This window comes from Triturus cristatus, chromosome 6 (genome assembly GCF_964204655.1).
Source record: "Triturus cristatus chromosome 6, aTriCri1.1, whole genome shotgun sequence".
NCBI classification, from domain to species: Eukaryota; Metazoa; Chordata; class Amphibia; order Caudata; family Salamandridae; genus Triturus; species Triturus cristatus.
In genome coordinates this window covers 423,601,474-423,619,707 of record NC_140589.1, presented here as the reverse complement: position 1 = coordinate 423,619,707, position 18,234 = coordinate 423,601,474, and the positions used below count along the sequence as shown (strand labels likewise).

The following is an 18,234-nucleotide window of genomic DNA, read 5'->3' as shown; positions in this document are numbered from 1 at the left end:
GGCAAAGGCCACCCCTCTCTTCGAACCTTACTGGGATTCGATCACCATACCAAGAGACAGGAAACTCTACTTTCAATTCAGAGCAGGCTCCCTCCCACTCAGGGCTTTAACTAGTGGGTGGTTTGGCGTAAGCGCAGGTACCTGCTCTGTCTGTGGTGCTAAAGAAGAAACCATTGCCCACTTCTTGTTTGTTTGCCCCGTATATGCTAACCCCAGACGATTCTGGCTTTCACCTCTATGTAAATTACTGGGCACAAGGAGCTCTGCTGTAGCTATTAGAGTTTATGCACAAGCACTTTACCTGTCCACTCAATTGCTTTAGCCAAATACTTGGGCTGGGCATGGTCTCTAAGATGTAACGCCATTCGGGGTACAGAGGAGGCACACCCGTAGGGCCTCAACTACTGATGTTGTTTGCTAAAACTTCTTGCTCTACTTATTGTTTTTATCATGTATCTGTATTGTATTTCATCCTAAGTCTCCTTTAATGTTTAATTCTTTTCTTAAATTGTAAATTTTAATTATTTAAAGATTTTATATATTTCTAGTGAATGGGATCTTTTATAATTCTGTTTTATGTACATGTTTGTGTCTTGTATGAATTATTTTTTAATTCGAATAAAGACTATGATGATGATGATGACGATGATGAAAACAGTGTACTACTTTTTGCTCAGTCACTCGTGCTCACTTAGACTCAGAGAGATACACAGAATAAACAGTATGGATGTTTTTCAACAAGCATTTATTGATCAGTTGGCATTCTAGTGTATAATAGATGTGCTGAAACAACCACTAGACAGAAACTGATATAAATGATTAGAAGCACTAAGAAAGTAAAAGGTTGGTAGATTTCCACCATTTTGCTATAACCATGATTACAGGCAAGTATATAAAATACATGACAATAAAATGCGTACTCCTACGATGCAATCCTAACTAGATGTACCTATGTGTACCTAGCATGTGTGTAGGTGTTAAACCAAGAATCCCTCTAGGATAAAGTCAACCCCATTAGCTGAAGTGAGAGACTGTGGGACCCCGTCATGGTCTCAAGTTAGACACCCGCAAGGGATGTTAGACCACTGCGAGCTGGAGTATCTGCATGCAGGAATCTCAGCGTCTCGCGTCAGTGTGTCGGCAGGGAGGTCCAGATCTCCTCTCTATGTCTCAGCAAGATGTGATGTTTATATGCCCAAAGGTCTCCCCTGGCGTTCTACCTTGCTGTGCCACTTGTCGGATATAGGATGACGTCTGGAATGAACTTTATACATAGTTATTATACAGGAGATGGTAGTCCTGCCGAGTTTCCAGAATCCCCATGCATAATGTATTAGGCTTTTAGCAGGGAAAATCCTGCGTTCTGTGTGCAGTGTCATATCTAGGTAAAAGGTCAGTCCCTAAGAACCGTTATGTGTGTAATGTAGGGAAGAATATAGGTGAAAGGTTAGGATGTTACCCGAGCCTATATTGGGGTACCTATATGGAATATAACACTAGCTATGAACAGTCTTACTCAGACTGTCAACACAGTCGACCTGTCCAGGCGGTGCAGGACGTGCATGATCTGCACAATGTATTCGGAGCGTACCGCGCATGATGAAAGGAGCGGTGGTTGGAGTGAGCGTAATTAGAAAGTAAAAAAAAACTTACCTTCATTCAAAGTGTACCACATGTGTCTGTAGCCAGCACCAGCCACATGTCTGAAGACAGGGTGTGGATTTTAATTACACAAGATAATGCGCAGAATTTATGACAAAAGTGTCAGTGAGACAGTACCAGCCAAGTGCTAATCTACAATTGTGTTTTTTATTGCTTAGTGCACGATCAACAGCCTGCCTCTCAGTGTTTTATGAGTCAGTATCACTGACACAACAACACGACAATGAGGATGCTTATCGTAAAATGTCCTAAATACTGTGCGACACCCGGCCTCCCATGCAGCGGCACTGGCAATCGTCGTCTTCTGGTAGGAGGCCTGAACCTTATGGCTGGAAGAAAATGTCATATGCCCCGCTCTCTTCGTGTTGGAGGGAGGGCACTCCTGTACCCCCCCCCCCCCCCCACGTGATCAATAAAACATCATCGGCCTACTTGTGAGGGTGCAAGGGGGCCGAGGCACACCTGTCTGGTTCTGCTAGGGTCACCGAGCGCATAGTGACTAACTCCGCTCGGCCAGCAGTCTGACTCCTCTGCCTCGGCCCAGAGACCCTCTGCCTGAAGCAGCTCACCAGCAGCAAGACTGAGGCCCGTAAGCTGTGAACCGGACTGATGCATGACTTGCGGTGACTTAGAAGTGTCCTGAGCTCCAAGACAGTGAGAGAGAGCCTCCGATAGAGCCCCTGCCTACCGTACGGAGGACGCTAAGCAGCATAGTAAACCGCTACTAGTAAATAGCGTTGCCACCTTTTCCAAAGAAATACCGGCGATTTCTTCACCTGGAAGATTTGGAAAAGGTCAAAGATGATATTATACAATGTTGTAAAAAATGTCTTTATAAAGTGTATTCGTTTTTATAAATCACCCTTCTGTCTAACTAGCAGCCAGTGATCTTTCAGTTGCCAGCTTCAGAACATTGCAAAGTGCATTCCTCTTCTTGTTTTTACTGTTTAAGGTATGTGCAAATAAGGGAAAAATACTCGTTTTAGGTGCTTTTCACAATTGTTGCACAGACCATAAAATACTCTTCATGCCAATAAAAAGACAACCAGGTGTGACCCTACCGGTAAGTGGCCAATTCAGGAGGACATACCTGTGAACTGCTGCAGTTAATAAAGGCAATAACCCCCAGAGGCCAGTCCAGCCCTGGTCAGACACATGCTTATTACTGGGAGAAGCGTGAATGTGCAGACGGAGGAGAATTTGCAACAGCATTTAAGCCGGACCAGGCCTGGTTTTCACTTATTATTATTAAGGCCTTAAGCTATTTATCAGGTGACATTTGTGTCAGAAGGTGGCTTTGAGGGTCACACGGTATGGGAGGGGGGAGTCCAGGGGCGGCAGGCAAGGCTCGCGAGTGAGGGGGCGGGCACGTGTGGGGGAGGGGGAGTGCGGGCTGCATTGAAAAAAAAAAATAATAATTCCACTTACCTTGCCGCAGGGTCCCACGTCTTCTCTCCTGCTCGCCTGTGTCCGACTCCAGGTCGGAACAGGAAGCAGGCAGTCAGGCTCCCCAGCCCTAAGCCAATCACAACGCTGCAATGCGGCATTGTGATTAGTCTGAGTACCGTAGAGGTCGGCAAGTTCTCCATGCAGGCTGTAATACAGCCTGCATGGAGAAGGGGGAAAGTGTGCATGACTGTTTTGGGCGGCACGAGAGGCCCGAACAAACAGTCATTGCGCACAGGAGGGCTCTACCACTCCTCCCCTGCAGCTCTGCCCCGCCCCCTCATGCACTGCCACAGCAGGAGGACAAAATAAAATGATAATAACATTCTGTTAGTACCATTTTATTTTTTACTTTTGTTTGCTGCTTCCTGGCAGTGGGGCGACGCTCCTCTGCCTTAGCGGAGGGGCCGCCACTGGGGATACACTGTTTGTGCGGGTTCGTTCTGGGGCTTCTCAGCACAGTTTGGTCAGTTCATGTAGAGGGAGGATGAGGCAGGTGGTTCTGCTCAAGTCCACCCATGTGAGATCTATCCAGTTTTTGTAGGCAGTGAGGCTCCTTTGCAGGCAGTATGGCATCTCGCATCCTGTTTGGTACAGTCGTGTCCCACAGTGCCCTTCCATTTCGGGTGCTTTGCAGTACTTTGAAGATCTTAGAGTTTCTCATAGCTCAAATGGGTGTAATTTCTGATATTTATATGTTGCTGTCGTCTTGCAAGACAGTGTCACTCATAGTTGTTGAAATGTCACTCGTAATTATACTGAAATGATGAAAATCTTGTCGGCTATGCCTTTATTGAACCCATCTATCACCCTTTACTGTGGCTTCCAAAGCACACATCAACAGAGTGCCTGTGGTACTGCGGCTATTGGGTTAAAGGCAGCATTGAGCAGCCCTGGCTCCTCCGCTGTCATCCATCCACCTGGGTCCTATGGCTCTCGTTTTGATTCCAGTCCAGCCTCGCGCACCATTTAAACAATATGTAAATACATTATTTCCAGACTTGCTGTAGACGAGCGACCTAATCTGGCGGACGATCGCACAGCATGACGAGCCGAGGGACAAGTCAGCTGCTACTCACAGACACCACACGCGCACCCTGCAGTCCTGAGGAGGGACTCACGCAAGAAGCGCCTGAGAAGCGCTGCTTTTGTGTCGTCTTCGCAATATTGCAAGACACAGAAAGATTAGGTTTCCCTGTCTCGACCAAGACCTGCGTGCCCCGCTCCCTGTCATTTCCTCTTCGATCGCTCCGGAGACGAGCGTGCTTTGCTCAACTCATACAGGATGCGTTTTACTTGGGAAAACATAACTTCGTGGTTATTAATATAAAAATCAAAGTAAAGCATCAAGCATGCCTGAATGCTCCTCTCTTGAGCTTTATTTTCATTTAATGCCACCTCAGACTTTGTAATACTCAAATGAACTTCTTCCCACGTTGTTTTAAGATACGTTAGTACGAGCATGACCGCGGGGCGCAGCTTTCCATCACCAGGGTAGGTCCAGCAGCACAAGTGACCACTCACGGCCGGGGCAGGTGTGCGGTCTCGGGCTATTCATCATTGCCTCCCCTTGCCGCCGACTCCGGCAGCCTGTGTGATGGGAGCAAGGTGACACGGTGCGTGTAGAGAGCTTCCGACGGACACTGAGTCACGAAATCTCCAGGTCCCATAAAAATATCCGTAGTTCACCCTCTGACCGCCGCTGCTTAGAATACCTCTGTGGTCCAGTCTTCCTCCCAGTCACTTCTGCAGGTCCAGCACCCCCTCCCATGGACCCTAGCAGATGTGGGCCGAGCCGCCGTACTCTCCCAAAGTGCGGGCGGATAAACATGACCCAAACATGCCACAGAATCCAGCGGCGTAACAAAAGGATGGCGCCCTCCTGCAGACTGTGGGGGGAGGGGCCACTGACACTCCTGTATCTTATAGAATTAGTAGACTCTAGCCTGAATAGGGGCAGCATCCCCTAGGACACACATTAGCAGTGTCACTGCCCGCGAAACGTTTTTTGGTGAGCGGTGGGGTGGAGTTGATGTGCAGTGTTTACGGGGGTGGGGTTGCTGGGAGAGTCCCTCTGAAACAATATTGGAGTCCCCCGCCACCTCCTCCCCCAGCGCAGGAAGATAGTGGCCGGGCGTGAGGAGGAGGAGGAGCGCCGGCTCCATTGACTGTCCCTGGATGCAGGGAGCGCAGACGGGACTGGACACACTCCGAGCTGGACACCGGCGCGCAGAGAGGACACAACATCGCCCGGCCAGTCTGCGCTGCGAGCATCTGAAAATCTAAAGAGCGCCTGAAACGTTGGTCAATCTCATAACAGGAACTAAAACTTTTAGAAAGATTCCAGCGCAGGGAGCCGTAACCAGGAACGGTCCAGGAGATAGCCGGAGCTCTGCAGGCTCCTCACACCAGCGCTCCTGCGGGCATAGACACGCTGCACCGGCGCTCCCGGGGGGACAGGCAGGCTCACTGCACCGGCGCTCCTGCGGAGAGAGACAGGCTGCTGCATCAGAGCTCCCGAGGGGACAGGCTCGCTGCACCGGCGCACCCGCGGAGAAGGTTCACTGCACCGGCGCACCCGCGGAGGAGGCTCGCTGCACCGGCACACCCGCGGAGGAGGCTCACTGCACCGGCGCACCCGCGGGAATAGGCGCTGCAACAGCACATCGTCGCACCGCGCTGTCAGTGTCCGCAGCCGGCAGCATGTGGCCGGGGCTGCTGTGGATCACCAGCTGCCTCCCGTGGCTCTGCGCGGGCTACAGCGCGCTCCGGGGCCCGGCGCCTGCGGGCCGGAAGCAGTACCAGGTACAGCACGGCTCCTGCAGCTACACCTTCCTGCTGCCCGAGCTAGAGCCCTGTCCGCCGCCCTCCTCAGCCGCAGCCTACGGGGGCAGCAATGCCGTGCAGAGGGACTCCCCCGCGGAGCACGAGGAGTCGGTGCAGCGGCTGCAGCTGCTGGAGAGCATCATGGAGAACAACACGCAGTGGCTGCTCAAGGTAGGCGGGGAGGGTCGGCTCACAGCCGGGGGCTTGGGGGTAGGTGGCGTGGATGTAGGGCCCCTGCTGCCGGTCCAAGTGGCCTGCATCGGCCTGGACCAGTGCTTCGTGTGGGCAGGTACGGGCACTGGTCTGGGCAGGTACAGCACTCTGTTAGGTGCGTCTCTTCACCCGCTCGCTGTCCAGCGAGGCCACGTGCAGGTGTTTTACAGGGCGTCCTCCAGCACATTTGTGTGGGGTACGTCAGATTCGCTAAGGAGGCGATCCCACTGTCGTCCAAAGGAGCATTTGATTTTCTCAGGTGGCGGGAGCGGCAGCTAAGAGATGCGATTTCGCAGAGGCAGAGTTTGTGTAATAGTTATGGTTTACTAAAATGTGCGTGCGATGCTCCGGAAGAGTAACCCTGTTGGGACAGTCTCTTCTGTGCAATATTGCGCTGCGCATCCCAATCAAAGTGTAGCCGATTGGTTTCACGTTTAAATAAACATTTTTTTCACTGGGCGTACTTCGATTTCATGGTGCATATTTAATTGCTATTAAGAACCAATTTCACCAGACAATATGCACTTTTATATTTGTAATAATTTAGCGGATATTTTTTCACGCTACCTCTGTAGACTCCCACGCATGTCAATATAGAGACCGAGCTCGGGATTAGCGCAGCCCTACTCCGGTGTCACCGCCCCAAATGAAAGTGAGATGTATTTATGTCTCACAAGGTTTGGGGGATCTTGGAATAATCCTCAAACAAACCGTCAACCCAGGGTAATCCTTTCAGGAATTAGCAGCGCGGTTTCCTGCAGATGAAAAGCCAATGCTTGGGTGACAGGACCACCGGATTCAACAGTTTTTCCCAGCTGGTCACTTTGTGCAGGGCCGGCTTTAGGGCAGTGCGACTGGTGCGGCCGCACTGGGCGCTGACTTGTGGAGGGGGGCGCTTGACCTCAGGGAGGGGCTGTGCTTGGCAATATCTTATGATAGGAGAGATGAGGGGCACTTTTGCAGGTGGTAGTAAGAGAATCCGAGGAGGCAGTCATTGAACGTGGGAGCCCCAAAAGTGATTGTCGCACTGGGCGCCACCAGCGCTAAAGCCGGCCCTGACTTTGTGTGATCGTGGGGACAGATCGTTTAAACGTAGTGTGCCATAATCGGGAACACTACACAATTTTCTTTTTTTAACCCTAGACATTTACTCCTGAGCCTTTCATCTCACACAAACAGTCGGACGGACAGGTACACTCTCCTTCGTCGAAGTAAAACCAGTAACCCCCCCCCCCCCCCTTTCTGGATACAATAGTGTAATTCGACGTTGACTAGTATTGAATGTTTTGTTCTTGGAAGCATGTGGGGTTTAAAGATAGAATGTGTGCTGTATGTACACTGAATACCATGTCTAAAAACCTCTGTGCCGCCACCGGATCCGCCATGTGCATCTTTAAATGCGCGAGCTCGTACAAACTGCTAGCAACGTCTCGAAAGCCTAGAATAAGGGGGGCGGCGTGGTCATCGTCGTCTGGCTTTAAGCCTTCGATAAAAATCAACTGTGAAAAGACGACATTTGAAAACCTCAAAACATTGCACAACGACAGGGAGTTTGCAAAAGCGGCCTGCATATTTGAATTAGGGAAGATGGCGCTGCATTGTTTTCCAGCACGTCCCAAAATATTGACACAGCGTGCTTTCAAACTTCCAAGTGCTGCCCCCCTCACTCACGTCTCCCCCACATCTGCACGTGCCGTCGGCTTCCTTTGTTAACACCTCTCCAGTTGACATTGCGACTGCAGAAGCAAATACGCTTTAGGGACTGACACACTTGCGCGCGCTGCCCCCTCCGCTCCTATCCTGGCTCCAAGGACTGCATCCTGCACGCGGAAAGCAAAGCAGGGTGAACATTCCTCGCAGGTCGAGTGAGTATCTCTGAACGGGATCTCCGCGGCCCTCCACACACGTCACTGGAGCAGGGCCACAGGGCCAAACACACAGCAGCATCGGCAGGGAGGCAATCAGTTAAAAGCATTTAAAAAAGTTACAGCAGCAAGGGGCCATGCCGAGACTGTTCCAGAGTTACATGTCAGCTAGCACAAGTTAATACATGTCAAGGAGAAGTTAGTGTTTACATAACTAGATAAGATGCTTCTTTTTGTAAGTCTGCAACTGTTTGTGACAAAATGAACAGATTGGATTTGAGCTCAGATTTAACAGAGATCGCCATGTTTCACATCCGAAGCACAACAAACAACACACAGGTCTCTAGCCTGAAATCAGGGGTCGCCTCCCAGGCACCGGGAGCAATACTTTAGGTGCTATGACGTGGGACCTCGACAGTCTGGCTGGGGACACCTTCAAATACATGGGAGGGAAACACTGAGAAACGAGTGAGAGAAATCTCCATCAAACATGTCAGGGATATACCTGGAGTGCGAAGTGAGAGGAACACATGATGATATGAAAGGAACTGATGTTTGAGAAGCGAGGGAACATTTCAGGGGAAAGAAAGGGAAACTGAGGGCTTGTGAGGAGAAGCTTGGGGAAGTGAGGGGAAGATAAGCATAACGAGACTTGTGGACCAAACCTTAGCATACAAGTGATGTAAATCTTAAAAGTCAGGTACAGAAAACGTAAACGAAAATCCCAGTACAGCCTTGAGAGACAAGTGAAGGGGAAAGCAGGAAAAAAGCACTGGCACCATTGAGAGATAAAACTGGGAAACCTTAGGAAGCCACGAGGACCATCATTAAATCATGACCCCAGGTGTGAATATAAGTAACACATATTCATCCCCAATTCGGAATTTTAGATGTTTTTGTGTTTGCCCCAATTTTCTTGGTGTAATGGGGCACCCTTTGCCTACATATTGCTATGTTGGCATTTGGCACTATGAACCTCAATGGCTCCTAAGCACTATGAGGACTCAACTAGATATTGCAACCTGTCCACCCAGCAGTGGAAGGAATACTGTGGAAAGGCAGAGACTGGAATATTCTTCCGTCTACTCCCAGCTGTACTGTGGATTGGACATGGAGAAGGAGTGCCAGCCTATGAGGCCACGATGTGTTTGCAAAGCCGTAAAGGAGTGCTGATTCTCAAAGAGTTCAACGGGGGATGCCAGAAAACTTTCAATTATGTTCTCTAACGTTGAAAAAAAGTTGCAATGTAAAAACAAATGAATCAAACAAAGTTTGACGCAAGAAGCAGAGGACATGGGCACAGGGGGCACCTGCTTCTCAGTCAGCAATCTGGGTGCCACTTTTAGCTTTGAATGAGGTTGGTGATAACATGTTCTCGCCACAACTCGGCAAACCATGTGGTGTGGCAGAAGGCAGTGTGGCAGAATCATCTCAGAGTACCTTCTGATTTAATGAAATGTACAGTGTGCAGCAGTGATACTTTATATACCCAGCATAGTAACATACTGCTTTGGTAGGGCGAGCTGTTCCCATAGCTAAGATAAAGGATTGTCTTATCTGAAGATGATGTACCCCTTGCCCCTGCACCCTGAAGTCTGCCAGACAGCTAAAGCAAAAGACACACAGATGATGGACGGAATGCAGAGCAAAGAATCCATGGACCAGTTTCGGGGGATCCCCCCTAATGAGCCAGGCTAGCTTGAATCAAGTGACACAGTGAGCCCGGCACCCACGTCTGGGCATAACTGGCGCATTTAGGGTGAGAAAGCAAAAGACACACAGATGATGGATGGAATGTACAGCAAATCAAACATTCACTCCCAGTCAAACGATTTGGGTTAAATCCATTGTTTTTTTGCTTGCCATGCCACCCCAGTTTAGACCCAGCCATACGCAAATCCGTCTTGACCCTGTGCCTCATGGGAACAGTCCAGCCCGAACTGCTAAGTCAGTTCCTACCTGGACCGGAAACAAGCATTCTGGGACCAGTTTTGGGGTATTACCTCTCATCAGCCAGACTACCATTTTGCCGACTGCTAAAGCAAGGCATAAACAAATCAATGGAGCTTGCCAAAGCAAGGAGACAAGCCTATGCATAAGGAGTGGGGCTCCAAAGCGATTCATTCCGAAATCTTATGATTCAATGTGTGCATGGTACTTTATATATGTATGTATGTGGTATTTTGACCAACACCCCCACTAATCATGCAGACAAGCTCACCATCTCTGGTGGCTCTCAGCACACCTGCAGCCAGGAGACCATAATAATGTAGACTAAGTGGTGTAAATAAGAAAAAACAGGCAGCAGAAAATAGAACAGCATTCATGTATCTATCAGACCACCCCAATGCTGCTCCAATTCTGAAAAGAGTTGAAGATGGACCTCTTTAAAGAACATTACATCACAATGCATTAACCTTCCACAAACCAGAGCATGTCCCAGCCATATAGGCAGGGGCACAGGTTGTGATGGCTCTGTAAATAATACAGACAGTTTTGAAGATGGTGTGAGCCAATTTCATCAGGATAGGGCAGATAAGTTCATATTTCTGCAGGCCCTGTATGAGACATGCTGCAGTGTGTACGATGCGCTCTGAGGGCCAGTGTGGGGTTTGGGAGGCCATGGAGCAGGGTATTTTTTCCATTCAAATGTGAGATTACAAGGGCTTGTACAGAAGTCGCTTTCCGAGAGACACAGTTTCATTTTCCTCACTAGAGAGAGCTTTGCTTCCTTGGCAGTCTGCTCCTTGGGATGAGGGCGGTGTACAAGGTGAATTGAATCCTAATGGCATGGGATGAAAATTGGGGCTCAAAGCTGTGAAAATTCAGGCAATTGAGCCAAATTTGTACTGCTTCCTGCTTGTTGTTCTTGGGAATTAAGAGGAATTCCGTCTGTGGTTGAGCTGCAGGCAGGTCCTGGGCATCCAGATCTGAATGAGGTGCCAACAGTGTTTCAGGCATTGAACTTCTGGAATGAAGGAGACTTTCAAGTAATGTTGTATATTTTTGGCATATTAGTGAATTTTCATGTTTTTATCATTGAGTAGAGCCCTACAGGCCTCCATGTAGAGGCTGAAGATGATAGGGGCAATATGGAACCTACAGGTGATATTGATCATCTTATGGGATCACCTGGAAGTATCTAAGAGAACAGACTAGTGTTGGACGGATAAGTAGGAGGAGAACCGTTGAAGGACATTTGCAGAGAATCCCATTTGAGACTTAGGGAGTGAACGAGGGTGGGATGATCAATGGTATCAAAGGCAGCTGAGAGGTGCAGTATTATCAGGAAGCAGGGGTCATCCTCAACAGCAATCAAGAGAGTGTCTACTATGATGTGTTTGGTAGCCTCCATCCCACCACATGACCTAAGGCCAGAATTGTAGTTGTGCAGGGGGGGGGGGGGGCATTGGTGATATCTTAAAGTTGAGTTTGATTATCTTGTCAATGAAGGGTAGGTATATGATAGGCTAGTAGTTGGCAAGGTTATCAGGGTCTAGTGTAGCTTTCTGTAGAAGTGGGTCTGCCTTGAGGTCTTCTGGGAAAGATACCTTGAAGGAGAGAACAATTGACATTGGTAAGTAGGAGTGAAAGAGCTTCTCCAGAAACAGATTTGATGAAATGTGAGTCAAAGACATCATCTTCATAAGATGAGGCTTTGAGGGAGTGGAAGTGAAGTCATTGTTCTGCTCAGGAGGCCTGAAGAAGAGATGTAAGGTGGAGGACTGAGTTGCTGAGAGTGGGACGTAGCATGCGAGGAGCTTCATGGAGTTGAGTCTCACTTGCTTGGAGGCATTATGGAGGACAGCAAGACTTTCTCCCGTCTTGTCTGTGCTGTGCACACAAAGGAAGCTGTAGCCTGTGGGAACGTAAATGTCTAGGATGTGCGAGGGTGAAAAGTGTTTCTTTGATAAACAGTTGTCAAGTTGTGATAATTGATTAGGGCCGCGATGACTGAAGTGCTTCAGTACGTGTGTTAAAGGGCAGGATTTTGATTGTGTGTGTGTGGTAGAGTGAGGGTGTGTGGTGGTTATTGGTGTGGTGGTTACTGAGCTGTGGCTACTGGGCCTGCGTGTTGTGAGGTTGCTGTGTGAGTGTGTGATCTAGATATGGGTGTGATTCTGCGGATGAGCAATTTGTGGTGCTGGGTGAGGCACATCATTCTATTTTAACATGAAGGTTGCAGAGGAACAGGGGTTCTGACACACAACCCTTTCCAGCCCTGAATATTTTGTGATGTTTTTTGATGATGGGCAAAGGGCCTATCTTTTTATGCCTGGGATAAGTCTGGCCACTGTACTCTGAACATTTTACCTGGTTTATCTAGTTTTTAGAAAGGACATAGACAGTGCTGATGTGGTTGATTTTTAGGCTGAGTACCATGTGATGTGTATTTTAGGTGAAAAGTAGTGAATGGTCTTTGTTAGAAGGTGCTTCTAGTAACGGAAATGACTTGGATGAGCATGCTTGTCTACCATTTGAAAGTAGACACCATAATGCCTGGTGGATGAGAAGATGATAATGTGAAAGCTGAAGGAAGGTGAGTTGGAGAGTTGTAGGTGGGAGAGATCTAGCGGCACACATAGAGAAGTAGATAGTCATTATTATGTTTAAAGTAAGAACACCTTTCCCATCCAGACTTAATTTATTTGCAGTCTTCTTGCATTTCGTTGAAGGTGCAGTGGTGGGCACTAATATTTAGGTAAATCTGGATATCATCAGAGTAAGAAGGGACAGTGTGTCCATAGGATTGGACGATGGGTGTGAAGATGAGCATGCACATATTAACGGGGATGAGGAACAGTTGTGAGTCTTAGGGAAACCCAGAGATTTAGCGTACTAGTTTGAGAGGAAGAGGCCAAGCGTGACCTTTTGCAGGCAATTGCAGAGGAAGGAGGCTTTTCATCTCTACAACAAGCTAGAAGTCATTGTATAAAATGACAGAAAACTACAGATTTGCGCAGAAAAAGGAAATGTGAAATCTCATTTGCACTAAAAACTACCAGGGAGACATTATACTAAACAAAAGAAACGCTTAAAATACATAATGCCGTACACTGGTAGCAAAGTAACTCAGAGGAATTAGATCACATTAACAGAGGTCAAATGGTGCTGTAGGAGAATCAATTAACATTGCCACAAGGCAAAGAGGTCCAGAACTGTTGTTTGGGAGTTAGAGGGGGATCTACAGACATGCTCAATACTTTTGGGCCCCGATGTACTACCATTCCATTTTACGGGTCGCAAATTGCGAATTTATGCGACTCGCAAAATGGAATGTACTAATGTATCTCAGACGCATTTAACGATTCCCAATCGGGTCGCAAATGACCTGCTTCATCAATATTCATGAGGCAGGTTGCTACTTACGACCCATTGTGAATGGGCTACCATCACAGGGATGGTGGCCTGCTGGGGACAGCAGACTACCATGTCTGTATTTGCTTTTTAAATAAAGCAACTTTTTTTGTAAACACAGCCCGATTTCCTTAAAGGAAAATGGGATGCGTTTAAAAGAAAAAAGTTTTCTTTTCATTTTTTAAGGGCAGGCAGTGGTCCGTGGTAGCACTGCCAGATCTTAAAAAATATTTTCGTATAGATTCACAAAAGGGACTGGCTTGCTACCTACTTGAAGTAGGTGGTAAACTGCAATTGTTTTGCGGCAACATTTGTGGTCGCAAAACAATCATACATCCCCTTGTCACTTGCTATTAGGAAGGGACTACAGTGGCACGCCCCTTCCTAATGGCGTCTCGCAAACCCTATTTTGCAAGTCGGTAATAGGTTATCGAATCGCAAAATAGGGTTTGTACATGCCACAACCCTTTTTAGCGATCGCTAACGGCCCGATTTTTCCTCTACGACCATACAACTGGCCCCATGTCATGTGTTCAATATTTTTGGTCAGAGACATTTTAAGGCATTGGCAAAGTAGTCAGTTGTCCAGGGCCCCATCTTCCAAGGGTCCCCCTGGTACTGTGATCAGTGATGAAGAGTGAATTTAGGATTCAGGCTCTCACGTAGCACTATACACTTATCCCTAGTAGCAGCCACGTTATGCGGTGCTTCAAGAGCCCCCAGATAAACCAGACGGTTTAAGTAAACAGCTACACAGCCTCAAGGAACAGGTATTTTAACCAATAGGTTGTTTTTGTTTTTATTTTTGGGTGATACAAAAGTAACTGTCACAGATATGGATAGGGTATTTGAAATGGGACATGTGTGTCACCTTTGTGGTCACAACAGGGTTAGTACTACAATGGGGTATGTCATGAATACAGTGAGGTTTATTGTAGTGATGAAGTGGCAATCTGCACATGACACAATGGAGACTATAAATGTAAAAATGATTTTCTTTACAATTATCTGTATGAACAATAACTAACCCCTTTTTTGTGTTGAGGAGTATGTCTTATATACTAAAATCTTTGAACATTTGTTGCACGGGTTTCCACAATATGGCCAACTGCTTTTCGGTAGATAGGAATACACAGTTTATGTCACAGAATGATGAATTTTCACGCTGCTGACACATTGTTTGGCCTGTGTGATATTGAGGTTTTTTGTTTGACTTTAAGCCCTGACAAAGTCGTGGGGCGAGACACCCAAATATGATGAAACACATGTGGGCTAAGAATAATAAAGATTCGATACTGCTAAGAAGGAAATTCAATGATTGAAGATTTATAACAAAATTGTGTGCATAACCTAGGGTGTGCTTGAGGCTGTGTAACTTTGATCTTTCTCTCACCGTGGGTTACCTTTGGTGATTTTTTAAAAGAACATCTGCACTTCTACTTTTGACTGTCTAAATGTAGAATTCAATATCGATGTAGTCTCGAAACAATAGAAAATAGGCAAGAAAATTAAAGGCTGCCCCAAACAGAGGGGCCCAAAATATATCCGGCCCAGGGCCCCAAAAATTCTTAAGATGATGCTGTTTTTGGCTGCAATAAGCCTTTGATCAGAACTGTTTTGTGATGTGAATGGTTTCGAACCATGTCCCACTGATGAAGGCTCAAAGCATGCGCACACATCCACTGACACCAGTGCAAAGAGACGCAGATCTCACTACGCGCTGCATCACTAACCTTTGACAAGAGAACAATAACTGCTCTTTAATGCAAAGTATGAGAATTAGAGGAGGAGTCTCACATATATTAACTGGTTTTGGAAGGTATAACAACCAGCATCAGAAATACTGTGCCATGAGCCATTATGCTCCTTGTAATACCGTGACTATATATTATTCTGCTAAGACAAACAAACATGTATCATAGTCTGCCAAGGGAACATTTATCACACTAGTCGGTGCTGAGCAGCCACAGATAGTCTAGCATAGACACAAAAATCATGATACTGCTCGGAGGAACAGTGGGATTCATCGTAGCACATAATGAAACCCCTATTTGTGTGAGCTAGCATTATTGTTTTACATAAAATATGTAAACCTGACGAAAGCCAGTGCAGCTTGCACTGCGCCAGCTTTCAGAAGAGCAAGAACGTGTGAGCAGTCTTTGGTAGACTAGACAAGGCGTGCCTCGACTACAGCAAAATGTTCAGCTTTTTAAAATTAGTCTTGGAGGTTTTGCTCCACAAGGCATCCTCATAATCCATTTTAGTGCCCATCACTGTTCTGGCAATCAGCAATGTATCTTTTTGCGAAAGCACGTCTTCTATAGCGGGGCTTCTATAGTAACATAAAGAGGCAGTTAGATGCCTAGACTGTTTTGATTACTTGGCTATCCATACACAGGCGCTCGTCAACCAAACTCCCCATTTTCTCACTTTTCGTTTGACCTGTATAAGAACCCAACGGACGCGATGACCGAAGCTGTGATTTTCCAGCCAATGAGCCGTATCAATAAGTAGAAACTCAATTTTTGAGGCATTCAGGGCCAATGACGATTGCTTATTCACTTCTGCACACAGGAACATATATTAAAAACTCTCAGGCCATTAGCCATGGCACTCCTAGACAGACTTCCACCAGTTGGGTGTCTTCTGAGACCTGATTTAACTAGCTGTTGTGGGTAAGACAGAGATCTTCAACATGAGCGGAAACAAAAACCTTGCAATTCTCTACATCATAACAAAGAGGATGTTGCTGACTCCTGAGCAAACTTCATCCCACTCTTCTGATGTACAGGAAAGGATTTTAGCCATTACAATGGTGTCGCCGAGCACCTCAGACAACAGTCATTCAAAGGCCACCAAAAGGTTCAACAGCATGAAGAGTGGCAGCTCCTAAAAGTCCACAACATTTAGAGTACCAGTCTGACCACTGATTAAGTCTGTCTCTCTTCTTCTGTGGGAGCAGCGACCAAATTGATTGCCCCCAAAGAAAGCATTATTCTATTCAAAAGCCTGAAACTGGAGAATGGCTGCCTTCTCCAAAAGATTGAAAGATGTTTGGATACAATGCGTGTAGCCTTGGTTTTCTAAAGAGACAGGTGGGACACAATTACCTCAAAGGTATGGGGACAACACCATCCCTAAAGAGCTGCTAATTATTTGGCAAACATTTGGCACAAACTCCTCCTTTCATAACTCTGGCAAGACACCAGTCTCTGGCAGGGAGAATGGTTATTAGATTACGTAACCCACCCTGTTACTTCAAGGGACATTTCCTGAAAAGAAAAGGGAGAGCAGCTAATCTTGCTTTAACTGGTGGCCACAGTACCCTCCTGCTCAGACTCCCAGGGAGACAACTTAGTCCTAGTTTATTCTATTTTGCCAAGAATTATAGGATGGGGAAAACTAAGTGGGTGACAACTCAGTCATCAGTATAAGGCATTTTGGCTAGCATACTCTTTAAGGACCTGAAAAAGTGCCCTACACGAATTGGAACCTATACCCATTTGCAGGATAAAACTATCCTTTTTGGACTCTGTTGCAATTTTCTTAAGATATTTTGGTTCTGAGCTGTTGACATCATTACAGTCTTTCTCTCTTAGTAATCTCACGCACACACACACTTATTTTCTACACCTCATTCTGCAGTAGAATAATCTCCTCAAATATCCAAATGTGCGATTCATTTGATTGATGAAGTTTGGACTATGTTACCACTGAACACATCAATAAAAGTTACACATATGTTACTGTACCAATGTATCATTTGTTGCGTGGTCCCCACCTACAGCCACTGTGAGTGCTCCCTGAAAGTTGTCTTTGCCAACGTATCCACCAATAAAATTTCGTCACTATATGTGGGATGTCAGCCTTCCTAGTGGAACTATCCTCCTCTAAAGTAATGGACAATACATTATTTTCTGACCTTTCTACTGGCATAGACACAAGCTGTCCAATAACAAATCCTATAGCGATCCACCAGTCCAAAATGATCCACTTATCTTGGTCAGCTAGCAAAATTTGTTTGAAGCCTAACTCCCCTAAGGTGTCTGCTATCCGGGTTTATAACTCACTATCCCACTCCTGAGTTGCAATGGACAGTGTCAGAGTTTATTGTTTCTTGGCTACTTATTTTCTACTTATTGAACTATTTGTATAGCGCTCTGATACCCTTCTAGGGTCAGGATTACGCTTTGTAAAACTTTATAAATAAAATAAAATATTGAGCCCCATCTTTTGGATCATTATCCCAGAGATAAAAATAACCCAAAATGGGTAATTTCAAAATACATCCAGAAAGGGGAAGACAGACTCATAAGAGGCTGTTTTCAGTTTGATACCTTTGGTGGTCTCTATATCACCCTGCATAGGTTCACTACAGTATAGTTACCAACAAGTCAACTTCAAATGCTGCCCAAAAATTTTTGAGGTCTGCCAACAGGCTGAGGGTTCTGTTTTTAGCAGAATGGGTCAGAGGAAGTTCGGTAAACACTAAAGGCAGTAGTGAGGGGCCCTGAGCCATTTTGTTTTATTACCGCGGGTTACCTAAAAGTGTGATTTTCTGGAGCTAAGCGAGTCAGTGGGTGTTTTAAACTAACAGGTGCAACTGGGCATGGAATAAACGGGAGAAACACGAAGCATTGTTTTTACTTTTTCTGGTGGGGGCATGATGAGTGGCTACTGGTGAATGCGCTGGAGCATCACAGTGTGGTAAACTGGCACGCACATCAAAGCCTGTGTTTTTCCCCCTTTAGGGATAGGTAGTGCTGTGAGGCAGCCTGTGTGAAGAGACAAAGCAGCATTGGCTGCGATATGAAGCTGCTCCTTGGGGAGTAAAGTATTGCAGAAGAGGAAGTGATCCATAGCA

At 46.6% G+C, this 18,234-nt stretch overlaps 2 protein-coding genes across 5 annotated transcripts in view; one reads left to right on the top strand and one right to left on the bottom strand.

Moving 5' to 3' along the window:
- The window catches only part of MCPH1 (microcephalin 1), a 1,335,298-nt gene that overhangs the window by 360,241 nt on the left and 956,823 nt on the right, over positions 1 to 18,234 (bottom strand). The gene's annotated exons all lie outside the window — the stretch shown is intronic.
- Positions 5,298 to 18,234, top strand: part of ANGPT2 (angiopoietin 2) — a 147,664-nt gene continuing 134,727 nt past the window's right edge. The window contains exon 1 of the mRNA XM_085610821.1: positions 5,298 to 6,105. Within this exon, the coding sequence (XP_085466947.1) occupies positions 5,812 to 6,105 (294 nt within the window). The 5' untranslated portion in view covers positions 5,298 to 5,811. The remainder of the gene's footprint in view (positions 6,106 to 18,234) is intronic.